The sequence below is a fragment of the Alosa alosa genome, chromosome 1 (assembly GCF_017589495.1).
Source record: "Alosa alosa isolate M-15738 ecotype Scorff River chromosome 1, AALO_Geno_1.1, whole genome shotgun sequence".
NCBI classification, from domain to species: Eukaryota; Metazoa; Chordata; class Actinopteri; order Clupeiformes; family Clupeidae; genus Alosa; species Alosa alosa.
Genome location: NC_063189.1, coordinates 48,028,956 through 48,047,690, shown reverse-complemented (window position 1 = coordinate 48,047,690; position 18,735 = coordinate 48,028,956). Strand labels below are relative to the sequence as shown.

The 18,735-nt window shown below is 39.5% G+C and overlaps 1 protein-coding gene across 2 annotated transcripts; it reads right to left on the bottom strand.

Moving 5' to 3' along the window:
- Window positions 1–577: 577 nt before the first annotated feature.
- plcd1b (phospholipase C, delta 1b) lies at window positions 578–13,587 on the bottom strand. 2 transcript variants are annotated; one of them, XM_048242718.1, is made up of 15 exons: window positions 12,290–12,499; window positions 11,236–11,397; window positions 7,171–7,399; window positions 6,660–6,789; window positions 6,286–6,514; window positions 5,958–6,159; window positions 5,446–5,590; window positions 4,513–4,665; window positions 3,385–3,528; window positions 3,136–3,295; window positions 2,766–2,882; window positions 1,979–2,157; window positions 1,727–1,859; window positions 1,483–1,632; window positions 578–1,249 (listed from the first exon to the last, which is right to left on the bottom strand). In XM_048242718.1, the coding sequence occupies exons 1-15, from the start codon at window positions 12,387–12,389 to the stop codon at window positions 1,155–1,157; spliced, it is 2,328 nt and encodes a 775-aa protein (XP_048098675.1). In that variant the 5' UTR covers window positions 12,390–12,499; the 3' UTR covers window positions 578–1,154. The 2 variants fall into 2 exon arrangements, with proteins under 2 accessions (XP_048098675.1, XP_048098685.1); XM_048242728.1 differs by lacking the exon at window positions 12,290–12,499 and adding an exon at window positions 13,428–13,587 and having other exon boundaries at window positions 579–1,249.
- Window positions 13,588–18,735: the final 5,148 nt, after the last annotated feature.

The following is an 18,735-nucleotide window of genomic DNA, read 5'->3' as shown; positions in this document are numbered from 1 at the left end:
TATATGCCCACTTCTGAATTGGGTTGCATCTGTAGGCCTTTCTAACTCAAATTAGGCTATTTAATTATTTCAACTCATTTCAGACATTCCGTAAGATACTAATTCTCCGTAACACATATTTGAAGAACATGTGGGAATAAAACTTTACTTTTAGGCATTTAGGCTACCCGATCTGCAATACGTTGCCAACAGCCTTGCTTTGCTCACTGCCGACGTATTTGATTTTTGTCGTAGAGTGGGTTTTAATTCCTCATAACTTAAGTCATAATAATTGTGCATTCCTCATCCGTAAAATAAGGTGATCGCGTCATCATTGAAAGTGGTGACTTGCGCTGCAACCCGCCCCTTTTATGTGAACGCGCACAGGTTAACCCCGGCTCAACAAATCAACTTCATAATCAGCGTCGTAGTACCGATTAACACCACTTAAGATAACCAGGTTTTGTCAACCCTGGTTTAACAAAGTAACCCTGGGTTACATCTGGGTAGGTTAAGCTCCCTTCGTAGTACAGGCCCCTGCTCTTCTCATTGTTTACCAGTAGGAGTGGCATGATCTGCCTCATTTGTTATAATGCAAATAATTGCAAATTGAACTGAACATTGCATTTAAATCACAGGTTTGTCAGGAAGAAGTCCACTTAATTGCATTACATTTACTATATCTCTGTACACACAGTGACAAAATTATTACTACTGAATATTTTATTTGATCTTATTTTATTATTCTTTAGCTAATGCACTATGTACAGCACTTTGGTCAGTGTGAGCTGTGGTTAAATGTGCTCTAAAAATAAACTTTACTTACTTACTATATGATGTCAATTAAAAGTAGAAATACTGCTGAGATTTTCCTATGTACATATCATAAAACATTGTAGGATATAATTAAATTAAAATGGTCAAAAAGTCAAATATGACTTGTAGGTTTATGTGCTGTTATTCATTGTTGAATTAAATTCACTTCATGTCAGTGCAATTTCTGTGTGCCCTTTTCAAATGAATTGTTGAGCGATATTTGATGAAATCACAATAGGGTCACAATAAGTGAGGAAGAACTCTAGGCATATTACAAGCTTCAAAAAGAGTGCAAAAGGTCTTTGTTGATTTAGGGATTTTCTCTGTGAAAAGTTTTTTTTGATCTGAAGCTATGGTGATTACTGTGGTTCATCCATGATCATGATATGAACAAAGAGACTAGCTGAAGGTAGAAGATCCCCATTTTTGTTGAGTAAAGGCACATGATGATATCCTGAAAATAGAACAAAATGTCATGACTCACAGAGTACTATTTCATGTCACACAGCCTCTTCTCTAAAGATCATGGTCTACTGACATCTGTGCTTTTGAAAATGAAGCTGAAACGGGTGAACAGAGATTCGGCTAAAATGAAGGAGGCTCTGTGGGCCCTCAGGCTGACCTTCCCACAGGAGAAGCACCACGACTGATGGGTATTAAACTGGACAGGCTAGATGAGAGACTTACCACACTGTATGCTGGTAAAGGGTAGAGTGTATTGTCCAACAAACTCATTGCCTGATGTGGAATCGTAATCTTCAACTACAAAGCGCACCAGCGCCAGTTCTGGCACGTAAACATCAAACTGGAAGTTGGCGTTCCACATCGGATTGAATCCTAAACTCAAAAAGGCACACAATGACAGGTCCGTTTGTGTAGCACAATAGACACACACACACATTATTAAGTCCCAAGGTTTCTGATTTTGTACCATTGTTATCAATGTGTTCTGTTTTTTTCTGAGCCACGTCACAGTTCACGCCGTAGATCTCGACCCCCACCAGTGGATCCACAATGGACGATTTCTTTTGATTCACTTTGGGGAGTTGCTGGGCTGAGATCACCTGGTGACAAACACACATCCATTCAGGATCAAAAACGTGCTAAATAATGCTGGCCAGAGATGCATTCACAGCCATTTGGGGGTTGCGGGGAATGAAAGATGAAAGCACTGGACCCTGACCATCATATGAAATCTCTTGTGTTGACGCCACTCGCCCTGTGTGAGAGTGACAGGGTTAAACTCAGAAGCCCTGTCCCTGAGGTATGCTGGCTTCAGGATGTAGCCACTCAGGCCATTGGGAAGGAATCGACCCTGGTTCACGTCCATCTCTCCACATGGAGTCTGGAAGTTCAGGGCAACTGGACAGAGCAAATGGGACAGGGATGTAGAGTTGGGTATACTGGATATACATACAACTACAGATATATATGAAGAGTTTGGTTCCAAAACGCCATAAATCCATTTTTAAAATCATTAATAAGTCATGTTATTTAATTGTATTTCAGGTAATATCAATCAAATTGCAATCAATCAATTGTTTTGATTGGGTAAGGATAAATTACATAATAATACACAATTACATTTCCACTGAAATTACTTGAAAAACAAGATTACAATTTATTAATTATTTCAATCAATCAATTATTTATGAAAAATCATTAAAATGAAGGATATAGCGTTTCGGAACCAAACTCTTCATATGGACAGAGACATTATGAGCATCATCAACGTTTAAAAAATAGTCTTTTCATCTTAGAAAACATTACTGAATCTCTGACCACATGGGAAAACATTACTGTGTATCTCCTACAGCCTCTCAAGTTAAACAGTGACTGCACTGTCACTTTGCCAGACTAAAGCACATTTTGAATTTGCTCCATATCAGAGCGAGTGTGAAGATTTCACAGGGAGACGTCCCCTCAAGGTGTAAACTGGGCAGCCTCCTACATGTGCCCAAGTTCAGTACCTATCTGACAGCCACTGTTCCAAAGTGGGACAGGATTGTAGTTGGAGGAGTCTGTCCGCATGCCTGCTGGATAGATCCGGCTGAGTTTGTCAATATTGTGGTGAATGTACTGATTTGCTGCAAAAGAAAAACATTGCTTACATTTCACCTCTGTACTCGCCCCTTCCTTATCTTTGTCTGTAATAATAATTCTATGCAGTTATCTCAGTGCTCTGAAATGATTACGGTAGAAGTCCTACAATGACAAATCGACATCCTGGGTGAAGTTGTGAAAAAAATCCCATATCTAGTTGTTTTAATGGGAAACATTTTATGGGAATACATTTTAAAACCCAATTTAGAAGACTTGCTGTTTACACCAGTTTGTTACCTGTCTCCTCTGCCAGCTTTTCTGCTTTTCCCTCCTTAAAAGAAGACATCTCATAGAAGCCCAGGTTTTTTTGGGCATCCTCAAAGCCATGGAAATGCACACTTTTGCAGTAGATGACTATATCTGAGAGTTCCTTAGCCAGTTTCAACTTCTTGCTCTTCTGCAAGCCCACACAAGATATGAATTAGTCACCAACAGACAACCACTTCATTACAGTAACAAAGAATCCACCTGAGCTCTGTTGCGTACTTTAGGTTTTTTATCTTCTTCCTCATCGTCCCCAGATTCTTCCTCCTCAGAGACAACGTCCTTCGTGCTGCTGGCCTCTGTGCTGAAGCAGTCCTCGAGTTTGTTCAGTCGCTTTCCTTTGATCACAAATCGTCTTTTCAGTTCCTAATCAACACCAAGACACAAACTCACTTGAGTCAGCGTACACAACGTACACTGGAATCACCCGCACATCATGAGCATGCATTCTTTCTGCAAAAGTGGTCTGCAACAGTAGAAATAAAACAATTCAAATCAATTCATGGTACTTGTTACCTCAAATGATCTTCCTTTAAAAAAATAAGAAAAGAAAAATGCCTATTGTTAGTTGTGGCTTCACAAAACAGAGACACGCCTCATCCGTGAGGACTGGAGAAAAACAAATGTTATGCAAGATGTCATTTCAAATTCCTCTGATGCAAAAACAGTGGCCATAGTGATTATGGGTGTTTTTTTCAATTCAGCACCACCAGAAGTGGCTCACCATCTGAATGTGAGCAGTATTTAAAGCATTCTGCCACATGCAATGGTGTCATATCCACTAAGTATTCATGGGGTTCTTTACTCTAAAGGGCATCGGTTTACATACAGTGTAGCTTATATGAACTGAATCTTTGGGAGCCATAAATAATGTAATACATAAGTAGGGGAAAGCCAGATGCAGACTTCAGAACGAGCCAATGGTCACCAGCTGTTTGGATTCCAGACACTCCGCGATGAAAACAGACTCTTGTCCAGAATAGATGAACAAAACATATCCACCCAACCAACCCTTTACAGCTCAAAACAATATCAGATAATACACACATACAATTGGCCACAGCACTAAAAACCTTAATACTCTAAAGGGATTAATATTAGTTTTGAACAATGCTGAAAATCTTTATGCCACTGCCTCTAAGCAGCATTTCTTGACAGGATAACATTTGAAATTATACTGCCATACGGCCCAGATCCGATTCCAGAGCACGCTGTTGCGAGTCCATGTTGCTTTGGCGTCTGTTAACGCTCACCTTTATCTTTAAAATACAAGTCTCACATCAACCATGCAGTATATTTTTCATGATTCCTGGTCTTCAACATGCATGACTAAGCAGAACACATGCTCACCTCTGGAGAAGGGAAGTTCATGGGCATCTGGTCCTCAAGGGGCTTTGTTACCAGGGCACTGCCCAGGATGGAGATCATGTGCTGGGCCATGAGCTTCTGCTGCTCCACACTGCAGTGGTTCTCCAAAGAAAGGATCACTGGGTAGTCTGATGTCTAACAGGAAGTGAAAGGACTTTGAACCCAAAACACTCATATCCATACAGTTAAATTACGAGATTTTATCACATCTAGACTTTAACTGCACTTCAGCAGCTACAATGCACAATATAAAAAACTGTTAATATATAACAGGTTGCCCAGTTGTTCCTATAAAAGTATTGGTTACACTTTACTTCACAGTATCGATATAACAGTGACATGACACTGTCATGAATGTGTCATAAACAAGTCATAAACGTTTATGACATAACGCTTCTGTTATTAAGTGACATTCGGTTTTGTCATAAACAAGTTAGGATTAGGTTAGGGGAGGATTAGGATTAGATGTTAGGATTTAGGTAGGGGAACATGATATTTGGTGGAGTGGGTGACTTAGCATGTTCCAACCACACCAACAAGGAAGGATTAAGGGTTAGGGTTCAAAATAAAATAATATAATAATATGTAGATAAAAAAATATATAATTGTGAAAAATAAAAAATAATGGGGCGGGGTTAAATCATGACATTGTCATATGTTCAGGGTCATATGTTTGACAGTGTAGGGATGGGGGTTAGGTTTAGGTCATTCTTTAGGGTCAATACTGTCAGGTTAGGGTAAAGTGTTACCAAACTATTTTAAAATATGAGCCCTGGTCTATTATTTAAGTAAAAAGCAGTTAAGGAAATTACTGTGAAACAGGCAAAAACAGTTAAGGATTGTGTGACTATTACCAGTCAATTAAACAATCCCTTAGTGAAATACCATGGCCACTTGCCATCACTTGTGTTGTACCTTAAAAGCATACTCCTTGATAGCCTTGATGGCATCTTTAAAGAGGATCTTGGACGTGAGGGTGTAACCATGGTAAATGACCGGCTGACCATCTGACCCATCCCAACAGTCCAGCTCCACACAGCGGCAGCTCTTCAGAAGAGCCCTGAGAGAATTAATTAATTCCAAATGAATACACAGAGCCTATGCTACTGCACAGGATTCCTAGTGTGAATCATAAACAAAGGAGAGCCCTGGGAGGTGCTTTCTATGTTATAACTGCCAACCACCAATAGTAACAGATTTTTCTTCAGGGAGTCAACTTTGTCCATAACTTTTGATGTGGCAGTAGCCTTTCATACAAATGAAATTAGCTAAACCCAGACAGGCCTACTTTATTAAACATTTGAGGACTGACTGAGGTCTGTGGATCACACAAGTGGCATTATGTCTTCAATCATCCGATCAAGTACTTTCCATTCCTTTTAACAGTGAGTGATAAGCATGCTAGCTAAGCATGCTAGCCAGTTTACCGTATATATGCCTCTGTGCTGCTGGGTCCCTTCAGCTGGTCCTCCATCAGATATGTGTTGTGGGAAGAAGAGATGAAGTAATGGTTGAGGGGCTGGGTCATGTCCTGGTACACACCCTTGTGAGAAGGATTGAGAATCAAACCCTCTGGTTGGTGGAAGTACAACAGGAACCCGTCCTTGCTCATCATCTTCTTCTCTTTCGCTGCAGACAGAAAGGAATTGGGATTTTGTTTTGAAGTTGTGACTGAGCTTGAATTGGCTTGAACAGCAATTCTAAACAGTCAGCAATGCTAACAGTGCTAATATCTACCAAAGACCTGGCACCTACCAGAGCTGTCCAGCTCGTACTTGTCGATGAGGTTGAGTGCATGGTTCAGATCCACAGCCTCTCTCTGCTCCTTGTTCAGGAAGTACAGTAGATCCTCGGCGCTCATCATACCCCCAGTCTTGGCGTATTCCCCATAGATGACATCAATCTCCTCACGATGGGTGAGAATTTCATAGAAGTGTTCTATTTCCTTGCCCTCCAAAAATCCACATTTGGACGCGTCACATTTCTGAGGGAGTGAGAATGTTTTAGACATTGTGTTATGTAAATCTAACACTCTGACGTTACCTGTCAGAATATGATATAATGACTAAATTTGAGTGATGTTAAGTGATTGTTTTCACTGTAACCTGGACAGTTCTTTATAGTATCACCTCAAACAGTCCCTTTGCATAGTCATCATCCACCTCAATGTTGATATGACGCAGGAAGCTCTTGAGTTCTTTCAGACACATTTTGTTGTTGTTGTCCTTATCAGCTTTGCGCATGCAATTGAAGATCCAGCTTAAAAGTTGGTATAAGGCTTTCAAATTGATACACGAGTAGCTATAATAGAGGGCCCTTCACACCAACAAATAATGGAGTTCATTGTTAACATTATGCCTGAAACTGAACAGCACTCTCTGTTTTGGGACATTTTTGAAAGACAGTAATGACATATATTTGAAGGATAATGGTTTTCTGTGCATTCTGTGCATCTTTATGATAGTTTGTTTGTTTAGGATTCTATAATGCATTTCATGGCTATTTTTTGCCTGTTTATTTATCATGCTCCTACATCATTAACAGTCATGAAGATTTTTTTTGTTTTGTTTTTTCCCCCCAACTAAATCTACTACCGTTAAGGCCCAAGCTCTGATAATCTGTAATTAGCCAAAAGGATACTGCTCAGTCTTCTCTTGGCGGGTGAGTTTGCCAAGGTTGGACATGAGCTTCTCCAGCCCAGTAACCCACTGCTTTGCCTCCTCTTCAGAGCTGGCGATCAGGTCCAGGTTTTTCCGGCGGCTCTTGAACAAGATGGAAAAGGCTCGAGCTTCCACATGGCCGTCTGTGTGCCTCTGCAACCCCTCCGTTTGCCTGCCCGACCTCACTGCAGCGATGTCGTCCACGCAGACTACCAAAGGAAATTCTAGAATGAGTGTTTTGGTTTGCACTGATGGATTCCTTATGATGATCTGTTACTGTACAATGTGATTGCACTGTAATATTGTGTCCATCGTGCATAGTTTTGTGTCTAGTGCAAGTCTGATGCCTTGTCTAATGACGCCTATACCAAATGCATTGTCAAAGAGAAGCACAAAACACATTGTAGTGACTCAACAGTTTATGGTTGTCTATCAATATTAATCACCCCAGATTTTCCATTGCTGCTATATAGTGTCTGGATGAGCAAGGCACAGTGCTCTTATTACTTTATACATTATCCATCACAATATGACTCACTGCCCTGTTTGCGATATAACAGCAATAAAAAATCACCATAGGAACTATCTGTAATTGATTGCATCACCCCCAGTTTACAACTTCACTAAATAGAGCATGTATCCCTCTACTTAGTCGAGTGACCGAAAAAGAACCACAGCAAAATATGAAAAAGAGTAGACTGAAACACAACTGGTAGCTTTGTATCTTTTCTGGAAGCTTGATGAACATCAGTACAAGTGACAAGTAAGGCACTGATAAACTAATAATACAGACGCAACAAAAACTACATCCAACCCAACTCTCTTAAATAACCTCTAGACCACAAATGAAACATCAATTGGGAACTGTAATGTTTCAGGCTGGTTTGACCTTCGCTGACTACAAGGGTTGGGCACCGAAACACGGTTCTAATATGGCACCGGTGCCAACGCAAACGGTAGTAACTGCATCGAATAACAACGTGGATTTCGGTGCCTCATTTCGGTGCTTAAATAGCGTTTTTTTTATTTATTTATTTTTATACGAGGCATCACTGCATGTCATGCGCCATCTCTAACCTCTTGCTCTGATAGCAACACATCCAGATACAGTTAGCTGTGATAATATATGATAAACATATGATAAACACTGGATGTATAAACCAGAGGGGTGCACCACATAGGCGAGTGGACAGTGTTTGACAGCTTGCGTGAGCCCAAAGTAGCTTACTTTAAAGCGATATCGCGAGCTCCTGTCAAAATCTAGCAGTGGGCCTAACTACCAGTGTTGGGCAAGTTACTTCAAAATCGTAATGTATTATGCATTACTTATTACGGTACTTATTACTTTCACCAAAATATCTAGAAATATGGATTTGCCATTCTAAATGCAGTTTATTACGCTCAATGCAGCTCATTGCTCTTCCAATGGATGGAGATGTGGTATAGCATAATGACTGAGCTAGGCTTAAGTCTAACAACAGTAGAATGCAATAGGCGCAGTGCTCATGATGTAATACAAGGAACAATCATAGTCATAGTAATATTGTTAAAAACTGACAAAAGGTCAAAGTCTGGTAAATTGTGATATAAATACTGTAACTTTAAGGCCTAGGTCTGCTCATTAAAATCAATAGAGAGCCTACTATATTGTAAATCAAAGCTTAATAAAGACATGTCAAGATGGTGGCATTTCGGTGCCCTAAGTGAGTGGCTTTGAGAGAGTGACATTTAAATGATAACTCAAACACCTAAAGTAAAATAAAAGGCCTATTATTTACAGACCATTAGTGTGTGTTTTTAAACATTAATTTCTGAAGAAATCCTGTTTTCTTATAAATGGTGCACTGTCACTTTAAGAGCATTGATCTTTACGTTCTCATAATGCCCTTTTGCCAGCTCTTGTTTACAAGCCTTGTTTGTTGAGTTACATTGATAGCACAATATTAACAATAATATGCACAATTTTAAGTTGTTTTAAGCAGCCTTCATTGCTTTGGAAAGTATGCAATGATGTTGCTTCACATTTCGTTTTGCAAATAAAAGTGAATTATGAGCCTGGTAGCCTATCCACCTTGGATTTTTTTTTTTTGTCGACTCGGCATATCATGTGCTTCATGTAAATGCTTGGAAAACGAATTATTGAAGACCCACCAATTCCATTGTATTAGTACTACGTTGTGATTGAGAGAACCCAAAAAGTATCAAACTTGCATGTACCATGGTATTAGTGCATTCTGACATTGTAAACGTTATTGATGAAGAATGAAACGCAGTTTGCAGTAAAGCGTTTCATTGGTTACATTTGGGTGCCCCCTCTGTCCTTTGGTGCCCTACGCAAAGTGCGTGATGCGCGTGGGAGCGGTGGCACTGCCAGGCTACACGAGCTTTTTCTGCATTTATATCCCTTTATTCTCTTTAATTCAACTTCACAGCTCAAAGCTGACATGCACTAGAAGAGCATATTTGTGTTTTATCAAGAATCAAAAAGATTAGCGTGGCACCACTTTAGATGTTTAGATGTTTCATTAAATGACTTGTGCTATTTTCATGAGGCATAGTGAGATCTTTCGGTTTCATACACAAATGCACTATTATGTTCTTCATATCCTTGTCTCTGACAAGCTAAAAATAATGAGCGTAGGCTTATGTCCATCCCGCAAATAGAGTCCGACTTCGAGTCTGCTGCAGCCACAGTCATCTTCAACCAGTATCAGGAGATAACGTTAAAATGCATTGTAACGCGCGTTACTGAAGTTTGTACCGAGTAAAATATTACCCAATATTTTTTGTAATTCCTTACATCACCGCGTTACCGCAAACAGCAATATAACAGTAATTACATTACTTTTGTAACGCATTACTCCCAACACTGCTAACTACACACAAGCAAAAGGCTATGAAACAACATCAACAGTAGGCTAGCCTATACGTTACACAATATCCTTGCTAATGCGCTAACTGACATTTATTTGAAATGTTATCAGCAAAGTTGTAAGGTGAAAACTTTATTTCACGGTGTATTATGGCATGATATTAATCTTTCATGTGCACGAGGCCCATATAGCATCACAATGAATATGAAGATCATGTTAAAAGTTAGCTGGCAAAAACATAAATATGTAGGTTACATACCTGATGTCACTGAGCTGTCAAAAATGGCTATGAAACCATCTCCGTAAGTTATCGCTAATTAAACTCGGCTGACTGGTGTTAGCGCATAGCCATAGTTGCTGTTAAAATGCCTACTAGGCTAGCGCTGGGAATCTAAACACTTCAACACCGACATGTAGCCTAACATGTTCAAAACTACTGCGTGTTATGGGTTAAGACATGAAATTTCTTGAAGCATTTGGGAACACACTGAATTAACTGGAAAGTAGAGTCCCTGTTAGATTAGCTTGCTCGCAAATGCCGTTGTCCATGGCCTGGCAGTTTTATGGCAAGCGGTTTTAACATACCTTATGGCAAACCGCCTACACTGGGTAAACTTGAAAGCAGAGCTTACCATTGTGTGTGCATGCATGGCAAGCTGTTTTAACATTTAAATGTATTATTCGTAGGAGCAATGAGATATTGATAGTAAATTGAATATAACAGTTTAATTTCATGTTTTATCAAATTTGTCTTATAAAAAAAAAGTAATTCATGTTTTAGACCATTTTAATTTAAAACATTTTTAAAACAAAGTACCGGTTCAGGCGCCATTTTGGCACCGGCACTGTTTTAAAAGTATCGATTTAGCACCGGTATCAGATAAAACCCAAACGATACCCAACCCTACTGACTACTCTCAGACCTGATTTGCTCTGTTTCAACTGATTGTGAACGCTAACAGCGTGTGAACCCTTCATCCAGTGGGAAATACTGGGGATTTTCAAATATTTGATCTTGAACTTGTCTTTGTATTTCTTTGCATTTCTCACAGGCTATGCTGGCTGCTGTCCTCAGCCAATTGTGTTAAAACGCACAATACACAATATTCAAGTCAGATACACAGGTCAGAAGTCAGATACACATGAGGGTTGAAGGCTGAAGCAGCACTCACAGGTTGGATTGGAGGACCTTATAGTCTTGTGTGACTCATACCACAAAGTCTTACAGTCCTCCCTCAGCTTGTAGAAGCGTGTTCTCTTCCAGTTGCTGGATCGGACCTTCAGAAGGTCTCCGCCACCCAGCAGAAACTGAAGATCTGGATCGCCATCGAGACCTTATGCAACACACAGGAAGAGAGGAAGAGAGAGATGTTTTACTGAAACTGTTTGCCAGAAGTTAGTCAATATTTGATTGTCACACATCCTTTAGGCAAACTGACTTTAGATCCATTTGTATTCCACACAAAGAGAAGACTTTTCCTCATTCTTTAAGTGAACTGAAAATTATTCAGATTCTATGACACTGATTCTGAAACCTTTCACCACAGCAGTATTTGTTAGAATGCAAGAATGCGACAAGGGTATTTTTGCAAGCACAAACAAGTTGTTGACAGTTCCGTGTCTCAAGGCACAGATAAAGAAGGATAGAGCTAGAACATCGATGAGACCATTCACACTGCAGTTGTTAAGTTACAATCTAAGCTACAATCTTCCCTTTCAAGAATATTTTTTTAATGGGATAATAACTGATGATTCTTAAAAACACATTAGATGAATGAACAAATGGATTTTCACATGGAGTCCCAACAATTATACTAAATTGTCCTAATGTGGGACACCTAGGCTCCAGTGGGTGTTGCTCTTCCCCAACCTTATGAATGTCAGTGAAACTATGGGAAAGCCGGTTACACTTTACTTGAAGGTATCTACATAACAGTGGCATGACACTGTCATGTGTCATAACATAAACAAGTCATAAACGTTTATGACATTACACTTTTGTCATTAAGTGTCTTCGGGTTTTGTCATGACAAGTTAGGTGTAGGGTTCATTTGTTCATGAGTGTCATGTACTCTTATGTAGATATCTTAAGTTAAATGTTACCGGAAAGCCAAAGCAGGGTCCTGTGATCAAAATTGGATGTGCCTAATGTGTTATCCTCACAAGCCCATAAAAAGCAAAAAATGTCCCAGGGCAACCCACACACAATTCATTAAAGCCTCTTACCCAGGAGTTCAACGTTGACACGGGCCACTTTCTTGTTTTCTTTATAATGAATTAACTCCTCAGATTTTGTCCTTCGAGGTTGTCGCTGTATACACTGCATGGTGACACTTCTCTAAATTGCATTGAAGATATCAAATAAACTAACCTCACTCTACTCTACTTTCAGTGAAAAGTGAAGCTCCGGGAATATTTGGTCCTTGGGGCGTGTACTACTATTCAAAGTACACTCCTCTAAACGCCACATTGTAATCGCTCCTGAGGACAACACCGAAAAAAGAACTGTAGTAGCCTAAGCTATGCCTACAGATTTGATCAGGGTTTGATGCGTTGTGCATGGGCAAAAGCCAAATAGCCTACCGTGGTGGAATGGACCATAATAAAAATCGGATACCTGCCTATGAGAATTTCTGTTAATTTTATAAGACGTGGGTCTGACATCAGTCTTGGGTAAGGGTGGGACGCCATCTAGTGGTAGCTTATAAGATTAACCTTACCCAATCTGTTGCTGGGTCATGTTTAACAGAACTAAAGTTACAGTTCAGTCAGTGACTTGTTGAAAGTCAGGCCTACCTTAATATGACCTCTGTGTGACCTGATTTCCAAGCCAACACAGTCTGCATTAGACCAAATTTGTATAATTCTACAACATTTAACATTATTTTTGGTTAAAAAGCTAGCCCATTCGCCTATAGCTGGCTCGCGCAAATAAAATATTTTAGCAACCACCATTAGCCAGCACACAAAAATGTCACATATGAGGAAGGCACTATGAATGGAACAATAGTGATTAGGCTATACCTGCCCCACCTTTCTGCACACGCCAAGGCAATTAGTATCCTATATCAATGTCACCATGTCCACATGCATTTATGATTCTGTATTAATCAAAGCTGTCTTCATTATCAGTAGTTTACGTTAATGTCATATCTCCCTGACCGGAAAGAAATGAAAAGGAAGCACTGTGCATTTTTGAAATATACCACCTGATTAGAAAATAAGCTTACAGCGTTTTACAACAACAAAAAAGTGTGTAAGCTAGCCTAGGCTTTATGATAGCGTCCAGAATGAAAATGAATACCTATTTTTTTGGAGCAGGTGAACGTTTTCAGTGGAATTACCAACACAATCTATGACTTACCTTGTTTATTGGCAATGCCATTCGATTCCATCCTTTTCGATTTGTTTGTGGGTGTGTTTTTTATCTGGATGTTAAGGTGTCTCGGGAAATGGGAGAGTATTTTGTTTATCCACCATATCCGCGCAATAAATCGACTATTAGACTAATAACTGGTGCGTCCTCATAGACCTGAATCCCAGAGTGAACTGAACACATTTCGTACTTCAGTTTTCCAAGTGCCACTCCTAGCCTACACCGGTCTAACAAGCTCACTGGCAGTGTGTGTTGTAAACACCTCACTATTCTAAAACTGACGAAGTGAAAAAAATAGCCTGAGTCACGACCTAACGCAGATTTAAAATAAATCAGAATATTTTCCATTAGGCCTAGACATATTCTGCTTTGCTTTTAAGTAGTGAATTAATAATATAAGAACACCCTGTCAATAAATAAATAAAACAAATTATATATAAATAAATATATAAATAAATTTCACAAATAATACAGTCTTTTCCACTCTAGCTACAAGCACTGACCTTCAACCAAGAGTTGGCATCCCAGACTATTACAACATTTTATTAGCCTAGGCTATATTTTAGCAAGGTACCTAGGCCTAAGTGGGTCAAAAACATTAAAATATCTTGAAAAGTTCCAAGCCATTTTCTGATTTTCAATTTTCAATCAGTCTCTCAAAATATTAGAATAAGATCATGTTATGCAGAAATGTGGGTTTCCTGAGCCTTTCCTGGCGAGAGTCAGGTTACCTTTCCTGAGCCTGATTCAGTAAACAGAACAACATTGGTGGGGAAACTGACTTAGATACCTACCCTCCACAGGGTAGCCTAAGCCACAGAAGGTCATTTCTGAAAGGGGACGGTGCTCACAGAGTTCTGTATCAAAGCATATTCATAGAAAATTGACTGGAAGGGGAAAGTGTGGTAGGAGTATACTCTTTTAATACCGTGAGGGAAATTTGGTCTCTGCATTTAACCTGTGAATTAGTGAATATACAGAGCACACAGCACACAATGAGCACACAGTGAGGTGAAGCACACACTGCTTCACCTGAGCTGCCTGCTTGCACAGGGAGCAGTGAGGTGCCTTGGTGGTTAGGTGCCTTGCTCAAGTAAAGGGCACTTCAGCCGTGGATGTGGGGGCAAAGCAGTGCTCAACCACTTCCCCCGCCCACATTTTTCCTGGTTGGGGATTGAACCTAACCTGACTCCGCCAGATAGATGCTTCACATTTGCTCTGCATGTGGAAAACTGAAGCTTGCGAGATCAGGATCACACAGTCTCACAAGGATTGAACCCGCAACCCTTCGGTTTCAAGCCTGAAGCCGTGGCTGCCCTACAAAAGGTATGCAAGCAAGAATGGTCAAGCAAAGCCAATTCAAGAACTTGAGGGAACTTCACAAGGAGTGGACTGAGGCTGGAGTCTGCATCAAGAACCACCATGCAAGTGACACATTCAAGCCACTCTTGAATACCTGGACTAAGGAGAGACAGAACTGGACCGTTGTCCAAACTCCTTTTTTCACATAAAATCAAATTTTGCATTTAATTTGGATATCAGGGTCAAATCAAGGTCCCTAGAATCTAAAGGAAGAGTGGAGAGGCAGAATCCAAGTTGCTTGAAGTCCAGTTTGATGTTTCCACAGTCAGTGATGATTTGGGGTGTCATGTCATCTGCTGGTATTGGTCCTGTATTTTATTAAGTCCATCAATGCAGCCGATCAATGAGATTTTAGAGCACTTCATGCTTCCATCTGCTGACAAGCTTGGAGATGCTGATTTCCTTTTCCAGGACTCGGCACCTGCCTATAGTGCCAAAACTGCTAGTAACTGTTTTACTTAGCATGGTATTACTGTGCTTGATTGACCAGACAATTCGTCTGACCTGAACTCCATAGAGAATCTGACCTGAACTCCATAGAGAATCTTTTACATATAACTACATATCAATCTGTGAAAGATTCACTTTTTGGAGTAAATTATGGGGAAATTAATGTTTCCAGGATATTCTAATTTTTGAGACCCACCTGTAGCACCTTCAACGAGTGAGGTAAAAATGCTTTGTTAGGTGTCTTAGGCAATGGGGCGATCTGTTACTGTCTGGTGATCTGTGGTTTATCATCACTATGTGGCAGGAATGAGTTAGCCCATCCTACACCATGTTATTCATTGCTCAACATGGAATAATACTTGGAAGGTTTAGTTATATGGAAAGTGCAAAGACATAACATATTCCACTTTTGATATGCAGGTCTAACTGGTCAAACAATCACATGGAAAAGCTGATCCATGCTTGATACTCAGCAGTCCCATTCATGACCGGCTTACTCCCCAAGCAGAGTCAGCATTGGGCTAGGTGCATTTTCACACTGGCCTTGCCTTGAGCTGTCACAGGAAGAGGCATAGTCCCGAAATATTTCTCTCTGTTGGGGATCATACAGGGAAGGCATGGATTGTGTATGACTTTAAAATATTCAATACGGAATTAAGAAAAAGGCAAAATTATATCTATTATTAAAATATATATTAAAATATTATTTTTTTATTCATTGAGTTTTGTTCGTGGTAAGTGTCACATATAAAAACGGTTTAACTGTAGGCCCTTTCACATTGGCAAAATCGCCGCGATTTTATGTACCAGAATCGCGGAACGACTGTCCCTTTCACATAGCGAGGCGGAACGGCGGGACAAAGTGTCTCGCCAAATTTACTAAGCCCCCTAGACATTTTGCAGCGTTTTTTCGTTCCGCCACCAGTGTGAATGGGTCAAGGCGGAAAGGGGAATCTGGGCGGCCATTTCAATGCTGTCCAGCCCACCACAGGAGATTGCAAATAAATCTAACTGATCAAAAGCTGCAATCGCAGAGACAGCACATTATGTCAATCTATAAATTCACAAAGTCTTCAGTCATTCAATGCCTAGAGTTGACTAGCTTGGCATGCAATCAGTTGCCATAATAGGCTATCTTAAAATCCAGCTATAAAACAAAGCATGAACTCATGAGCATATGTCTGCCCTATATGTATATCCTCTGATTGTAATGCTTATCTAGACTATATTTGTAACATTTATTTTGTATTTGGCCTGTTATAAAATCATGTAGACTTATTGAACAATTGAAACACATTAGGAACCGCAAAGTTGGAGACATGCATAAAGACATTGCTGCAAATTTAAAACCGGATTAGCCTACCCTGGAATGGCTAACTGTGCAGGGGAATGCTTTACACCTTTATGTTCTGTAAGGTCTGCTGTTTATTCTGATGGTTTGTCATGTGTTGAGGGAAAGTTCACGAAGTATTCCACCAAGATGAATGGGGAGACGGGCGCAAAAAAATATGATTAAACCCATACAGAAAAATAATATACTCACATATATGCAGCTTGAACATATTCCAGTATAAGCACATCTATGTTAAATAAATATATCTACATCTATGTGAAATACATATATTTCCATGTATGTATCAATATATTTCAAAATATAAGTAAATATTCAATATTGGCCACTTTCTTATATTTTATGCATATAATTAAATATATTTAAATATATGGCAGTAAGAAGCATGATCACATGACCCTTGATGAAGATTCTGATCACATGATCTATATATTTCAGACATATATTTCTCTAATATAGTTCATATTCTACTATGGTTTGATATTTTCCACATTGATCATTAAATATTTCACTATTGTGTTTACTTAAAATGAACCATAGTATCAGTATAAAGAGGAAGAAACACACAACACTTCTGTTATCTTTTATTCTATTTTATTGAAAATCTTTGTTTTTGTTATGGAACCTCAGTTCTGTCACTTTGGCATTTATTGCCTGGCTTAGCAATCTGGAGTGAGTGTCTGGCCTGGGAACTGCTTCAGGGTGGCCTCTGAATAAGACAGAACATATACAAATAGAACATGCAAAATATTAGTGACACAAATACAGATGCTAAAGTGCAGAAACACTGTTGTGTTATCACGATAATTGGAGATAAATACAAAGTGAGTTGGAGAGAAAGACATACAAATAAAATAAACTCACCACTATCGCCTTAGTCCCTCTCAGGGTCCAGGCATTCCCTCTAAGTGCCTCCTAAAAAATAGCACAATCAATTAGGACCTCAAATAGTTACAGTTTACTAACACAGAAAAGATCTATGATGGTGAGGCGAAAATGGGAAGCAGTCCACAGACAGCCTTAACACTTTTAAATGAGACAACACAACTAATATATATTATATACACAGAAGAGAGAAGCACACAGATACACACTGAAAGGAAAAGTTAGTTTCATCCCCTCAATTTTTTACTAAACTTGTACAACCAAGAAGCTGCTATTTCATTAAAGTTAAACATGTACATTTTAATGTAAAAGTTCACATCTGTATGAAAACACTCTACAAACCTTGTTGAATAAAAGCCTTCAGACTCACAACCTCCTCTTTGGAGAGCCATTATCGCCACCTCTTCTGTAGGTGGTTGTCAGTTCTTGGTTATCTCCCACAGCTCACACTCATAGAGAGCTCTACCAGCCTCTCTGAAACCTGCAAGTGAACAGAATATACAGCATGAATGAGAGTGGCGTTGGTAAAGGGTATACTGCGTAATATGTAATGTCCTGGGATATTCCCACTCATGAAGTGTCTCCCATCCGAGACTGCTATCTGAGACTGTAGGGAAGCTGTACCAACCATCATAGAAAGATATGGTTGGAAAGGTATATTTTCAGTTCACTTTGTGTCCCCAGTAGCTTGAAGCTAATTCCTTGTCATTCAAAAGATCAAAACTACTCAAACAAATGTATAAATTCTCAGAAACAAAAGGTTATGTTCTGCATTCGAAAATAGACCTTTAACAAAAAAGTTATATTCATAAGTAAACATTAATTTTTGATTACCTTTGGTCTATGTGATGATGAAACATCAACATTTGTCAGTGAAGCATACTATGGGTTGGGGTTGGGTCGTCTTGGTCTCTCAGGTCTTCTGGTCCATCCCTCCGATTGTCCTTGATGTAGCCGAAGTGTTGGGTTCTCTAAAATGTAAAAAAAAGGGGTGTCAGTGCTCAAATGCACTACATGACCATACATGGTCCTTTTCAATACAATTCAACTTTTACATTTCCATAATTTAGCATGGGTGTGAATGGTTTTGCAAGAATGTCAGTGCACAAAGCATGGCAAAGTAGTTTGATAGTGCACAAAAACAAAACACATTACTTGCAATACCATTTCCATGAAATTAAGCACAGTACTTGTCTTCCATTTCTACACGTCCACTCTAATACTCTCCAGCACATAACGTTACCACAT